Below are 6,713 nucleotides of genomic sequence, written 5' to 3'. Positions count from 1 at the left end.
AAGAAACATAGAAATACAATTAATTAAGATAAGCTGAGCATGCGCAGAAAGACAGAGGGTAATTCAAAAGTATCAATTAGTTGGGTCTGATTAAGGTTTGATAAACAATGAAAGGGATTAAAGTGATTCACAAGTTAAGTTGCAACGTTGCATGAGAAAGATCCTTGCATGCTAGGAGGGGATGAAAATAAAATTAGGTTACAAAATATCTTAGAAGAAATGGTTGGCATGGGAAATATATATATTTTTTATTTTTTATTTAAAAGCTATCTGATCGGTCGCCAACAATTTACTTCTTTTTTCTATTTTTGACTCCAAACTTTCTTCTATCACATGTGGTGTACCACAAGGTTCTGTAATACTCGCTCCTCCCTTATTGTTAATATATATTACCGTAATATATACATTTTAATATACATTAATATACATTATTTCAGATTACAATAAAACATAGCACATACTCATACACAATAAGTATAATACGAAGTCCAGAATGAACGAAATAATCGAGATCAGATAATATGTTGCGGCAAAAGCGCTGCAGGGTTAGTTGGCGGTTTTATGAAAACCAGGCGTTATAACGGTCCGGACGGATATACAATGGTGATGTCATCGACATACGTGACAAGCAAATAAAAGTTTCATCTCCTGACGGATAACGGCCTGCGGCATGTGTAGTGTATTGGAAGCATAATATGATAAGTTCATATCCCACACATCCAGAAATACTGCGCCAGTTCCTTTAAAAACCTCTCGTAAAAGCAAATTGTATTGACGAAATATATAGTCGTTTCCAAATATGTAAAAATATATATTCTTATGATTGCGTGGATGGGATCCCTTTATAGCAACAGTTGCATTTGGGCACCTTTGTAAAAAGTCAACGACTGCATCTCGGATTCCGTAAAGACGATCGAGATAGCTCTTTTTTGTCCACTGACCGTAGTGGGCCCATGGGCCGACTACGACAACGCGGTTACAATCATGCATCTCGCGTATAATTTCACTCTCATACTTCATACTGGCGAATGGAATAACCTTTTGTTCTGCGAGAATACAAAGAGGATGGAATTGAAAAAAGATGTCAATGTCAAGGTCTGCCACACGATGAAACATTTTAAGCCCATTTGAGTGATTTTTCCCGTTGAAAATGTCAACAAGCTCGTGAAACCACTGTCGGAAGGTGGAATCTCCTAGCAAGGAAATGTTCTTGTGCTGTAAACAGGGGGAAAGCCTTTTATTGAGATCTTCAAACTCGAGCCCAGCGCATGCGTGCGAATGCCACGTATTGTTTACCCAGAAACCATCTGAGCGGGGAATGTCAGAGGAATATACTCCATCTGTCTTTTGTTTTTTTGCTGGATCTGAAAGAAATAATAAATAGTCAATTCAAGGGGATTTAAGGATTGGCAAATAAAATAGGCCTATGCTTTGTGCTTGGCAGTAATATTGAAGGCCTTACCTTCCACATGTATTTGAAAATTCTTGATTACATAAAACTCCAGGTTGATCCTAAAAAAGTAAACTAGATTACTTAATATAACAAGAAGGTACATATTGTGTAATATGTACATATGTACATATGTAACACCTGTCTCTTATACACATCTAGATGTGTATAAGAGACAGATATTACTGTAACCAATTTTTTAATAAGCCTATCATGGAAATCGGATCTATAAATGTTGCAACAAAATCGACCGTGAGAAGCAAAACGAATTTTCAATTGTTGCCACAACATTGTGATCGCAATCGCAGTAATAATGGTAATCAACATCGTAATAAAATGATTCTAATCATACAGAGGCCCTGGTTCTTGATAGCGTGTTATGAGTCTCGGGTATTCGGCAGCAGTTATCAACTTGCCAGCTTTAATGACAAATAGATAGCACACAGTAAATAAATACACGTACCCATAAATTTACCCCACAGCATGTGAAGGCTTATATTTACTGTTGCTTAAAATGCTTGGTCTTGATATATTCGTTGTGAATGTAGAGTTCTTGAAAGAAAGTAAAAATAACATTATTACACATAGATGCCTTACTAAATGAATGGCATTTAATCAATGACGAAAAATGAAAATCGAAATACAACAAATGGGTCAGCATTCGACTTCGACTATATAATTAAACTAAATTGCTGATCCTATAGCAAATTATTGTTACTTGGTACCAGTTGTAACTAAAAATGGATGTGTGCACATACAGATTTCGACTGATTTGGAAAGGATTTCATGGCACACAGTAACATGAATGTAAAGTAGGCCTATTAAGGTTAGCAAAGATGAACGTTAACATTTTCGGGTTTTGTAACTTTATTTTGCAGTTTTCACAATGCTATACAGGCACAACTATTATGAACACATTACATACAGTACGGTATATTATATGGTAATTATTTGAAAACTTGAACCAAGTGTTAGTAGCAATTGTGGCACTGATACACGAATGATAATAATACAATAATAACACATAACTAATTCTGCAATAGCAACACAAACACGGTAATACATAAAACTTAATTATAATCTGTTAAATCATTATGCTGCTACTGTATATGCAGAAACTCTCAACACTACTGTAGGGCCTACAGTGCTCGAGTCCTAGTCAGTCACCCACACGCAGTGTGTATTTGTGGTCCTGCTCTGATTGGTTCAGTTAAGTTTGATTGGCATTTCTTAGAATCAGTAGGTTTGAAACATTGACATCTGTATTTAAATTTTACCTTTGGTAAATTATACAATATCCTGATTGGTTTATAGTCTTCAAAAGTATCAAGCTGCCAGAATGAGATCTACAACAACAAAATGAAAAAAAAAAGGATAAGAGTTACAATAGACCTTTCTGCTAATATAACTTGGATTCTGTTGCTAATGTCCCACGCAAAGATAGCGTAAATGTACGTAAACACGTGCGTATTCCTGGCACTACAGTATTCTGATTGGTCAGTAAAGTTCGATTGACACACTCCGGAAAATTCCACTTATCCGAATTGACAGTTGTATATATTTCTGTAGGCCTACATACAGTAGATATAATCTTGGGACACCCATTGGGGGGGGGGGGTGTAGGTATTGGGTCTAGTGTTACAATATAGGCTATATTTACTCTCGTTTTTCTAAACAGTGCCCTCACAATACCACCTATCGGGTGCGTACCTTTGGTCTGAAGGGTTTTTGGTCTGAAGGCCCGTTGGTCCGAAGTTCCTAATTTTAGTTGGGTGAGTAACTAGACTGGGTTCCAGTCTCTAATCTTTGTCTTAATCAGTTAAAATACTTAAGAATAAATCGATTTGGCACCAATGGCGTCCCATATTACTTATTTGCATGGCGTTCCATAGTGTACTATAAACTGACGCTGGTGCCGCTTTCCGAAATACGCTAATACATAAATTGGAGACTTGTGGCAAGTATTATAGGTGAGTACCGTACCTTTGGTCCAAAAGCCCATTGGTCCGAAGGTCTGTTGGTCCGAAATTAATATATTTGAAATATGGACAAAAAATATAAAACAAGAAACACAATGATAGACCTATATTATCTAACAGTAACAATAAAACATTATTGATTGTTGTAAATGTTCAACTCTTCAACATCCTATGAACAAACAATTCACTTGACGCGAGGTATCATATAACCTCATTATTAGACTTTACGTGAAGAGATAAGTACACATTTTTTTAATCTACTTTCACGCAGGTTCAACGTCAACGTTAATGAAATGAAAACTGGCCCATGTTTCAGCGGCTTATTTCGTTTGTTTTGTGATGTAAATGAGTTAGAAATATATATGTTTGTGGAAACTTTATTTGTAACTATCCTTTAAAAACATATATTTTATTTTTCTTTTAACATATAGGGCTTAACTTTTGTTTATTATACATTACAGTAACAGACCTTCCCACCCAACAGCAAAATAAGTGCCTATGTATCCTAGTAGATACATCTATTTTTGCAATTTCTATGAGTTGCCATAAAAGATCTCTATTCGGCGGCGATATTCTACAGCACGGGGAGCAGACCAAAATGTATTAAGACCGTGATATAGGTTTCATGAACGTACGGGTACGGTATGAGCTTTGCCCTTTATAGCCTAGGTTTTTACAATAGAGGGTTAATGAAGAATGAAACTATTTTCAAAAATGAACAAGAAAGATATCATTATACCATCCATTATTCTTTTAACATTAGGGAAAGCACATAAATTAATCATCATTATAAATCGTCATCACTGAATCTCACAATGTTATTTGCTATCCCCCACAGTCCAATAATTTTTCAATTAGTAGACGCTTGGCTTGATTTTTTTTTTATATCATTATTATTATTATTATTATTATTATTATTATTATTATTATTATTATTATTATTATTATTATTATTATTATTATTATTATTAATTATTATTTATTATTATTATTATTATTTATTATTATTAATTATTTATTATTATTATTTATTATTATTATTTATTATTATTATTATTATTATTATTATTATTATTATTAGCAACATGCACATCGTGAACGTATCTTTCCTTGAAAAACTTCCAGGCTTTACTCCCATTATCCATTGGAGCCTTAATACCAAATCAATCTGATAGTGTTTGAAAATTAACTTTTGGAACAATACTATAAAGTGATTCACCAAATTGTAACTCGTGTTCCAACCAACATTTGCAACATCTATGATGTGCCTTACTTTACAACAACAAGGCGAAGCCATATTTCTGTCTCTTATACACATCTAGATGTGTATAAGAGACAGCCATTGTGGGGCTCAGGTGGGTATGGACTCAGGGCTTTGAAGTAGGTAAAGTAAATACATCAAAGTAAAATAAATACAAAAAAGACACTTTTAACATTTTCTTTTCTATAGTACATCACACAGATTATTTAGTGCCGAAAATCGCTGATAAAAGATTATGAGACATTTGTGACACTTCATTTTGACTATAATAATCAGATGATGAATTTCAGGCCCGTAGCCAGGGGGGGGGGGAGTTTATGGTTCGGGCGAACCCCCTGTTTTCTAGCGAACCCCCTCGAATTTTTGAATGAGTCCCACCCGTTTTTAAATTGTAGCCTGCGATAAAAGCCTACATTCATAGAATATCTCAGCTTCAGAGGTTCGGAGATTTAAATTAAAACGCAATTCCAGCAAACCATGACTTTACGATGGCACACATAAGAATGGCAAACATCGATAAAAACCCGGCTGCCGTCTCAACTTTGCCTTTGGCTGAATGTTTGTAAGAAATGTACCAACCAGTAACGAAACCGGTCGCCGTCTACATAGAGTAAATGGTGCCACCAAACGAAGCTAAAGTTTTGCGACTTAATCCACCAGATGCAGATAAAGTTTTGCGACTTAATCACCTAATTGTGGATTGTGTGGTTAGTAAATTCCATAGCCATACTGTCCATAGCACACACTAAACTATGTGCTGATGGAGCATTTTGGGGAAATGGACTCTCCTTGTTTTCATCCCAAACAAAATATTATTAATAAATCAACATAGTCCATCTCAGTCATCATAGCAAGTCACAAAATTAGGCTGGAAGTTTGTTTTCAACAGCAGACGCACTACAGAACGGGGTGCGTCAAAACGAGTGTTTGTTAATTTTTAGTGATAAAGAATCATGAAACGTTGTAGAATAACTAACATTTTTTCGTCCGCTGTTGCAAAGAAGAAAACGACAGATAGTCCTGGTGGGTTATTGATTTTAAAATCAATTAGCCTAGCCTATGTGTTGACTAGCTAGGTTCGCTCCTCGTTCATAGATACAGAATTATACCCCGACGACAACAAACTAGTAGGCCTAGACCTAAGTACAGTAGGACGTACTACAGGTAGGCCTACTAGGCTTAGGCTTTTGTTGTAAAAGTTGAAGTGCATGTACAGGATGCGCCATAGGCCTATATTTAAAAAAATACATTTTGTTAATTATTATTGGTTGGCCTGGGACGGACCTAGACAGGCAGGCAGGCCAGTTTTACCGTCGGAAGTCCTGGGATTCGACGATGACGTCCGTGCACGTTTACAAATGCTATTGATTAGAATGAAAATAGACGCGCTGAATTTGGTTTTTTGTTTGTTTTTCTTTAATGAAAGATATAATTTATAGAACATTTATCTACATAAAAACAAGAATAATATTGTAGAAATTGTATTTCTAAAGATGCATATAATTCATATTTCATTTTTTAGACAATAAATATTCAGTAAGATATACTAAAAACGATAATTAATTCTGAAATGTGCATCTCAGCTATTATTAATCAGTAGGCTATGTATTATGTCATAAAGTCTAAAAATAATAATTTCGAATTATGCTATATTTTGGGCTCTGACTTAATTTAACGATGGCCCTATCAGTAGTAATGACAGTATTTGTGCTTTTTTTAGCCATGTAGTAAAATAGTAATATTATTATGAGAGTCAAGAAGAAGTAGTAGAAGAAGAAGAGGAGGAGGAAAAAGAATAGCTTTTTTTTTGTTTTATAATAATAAACGTGTTGAGTATATTGATTATGCGATGAGGTTTTTTTTTATATCTTTCGGTGTGATTTAAACATGCCAATTCTCAGAAAATATTTTCTAATTTTATTATATTACCACCTTTTCATTACATAGATCTTTTTCAAAACATAGGCCAAACTGTTTTTATAACATTACTATAGACCCATTAAACACAAAAACTGCCCTGGCT

At 34.6% G+C, this 6,713-nt stretch overlaps 1 protein-coding gene across 1 annotated transcript; it reads right to left on the bottom strand.

The window, feature by feature from the left end:
* Positions 1-238: 238 nt before the first annotated feature.
* LOC117122223 (NXPE family member 2-like) lies at positions 239-1,556 on the bottom strand. The gene is made up of 2 exons (XM_033267732.1): positions 1,463-1,556; positions 239-1,364 (listed from the first exon to the last, which is right to left on the bottom strand). The coding sequence occupies exons 1-2, from the start codon at positions 1,554-1,556 to the stop codon at positions 610-612; spliced, it is 849 nt and encodes a 282-aa protein (XP_033123623.1). The 3' UTR covers positions 239-609.
* Between the last annotated feature and the right edge of the window lie 5,157 nt (positions 1,557-6,713).

The sequence above is a fragment of the Anneissia japonica genome, unplaced genomic scaffold (assembly GCF_011630105.1).
Source record: "Anneissia japonica isolate Jap-2015-1 unplaced genomic scaffold, ASM1163010v1 scaffold287708_len1499824_cov190, whole genome shotgun sequence".
Taxonomy (NCBI): domain Eukaryota; kingdom Metazoa; phylum Echinodermata; class Crinoidea; order Comatulida; family Comatulidae; genus Anneissia; species Anneissia japonica.
Note: the sequence above shows the minus strand (reverse complement) of the source record. Positions and strands in the feature narration are given on the sequence as shown.

What these genes read in the sequence shown, in the direction of transcription:
- LOC117122223 (XM_033267732.1), bottom strand. Translation starts at nt 1,556, where the DNA reads ATGTACCTTCTTGTTATATTAAGTAATCTAGTTTACTTTTTTAGGATC. An exon ending in TTTTCAAATACATGTGGAAG is followed by an intron (nt 1,365 to 1,462) that starts GTAAGGCCTTCA and finishes TATTTCTTTCAG; the next exon opens with ATCCAGCAAAAAAACAAAAG.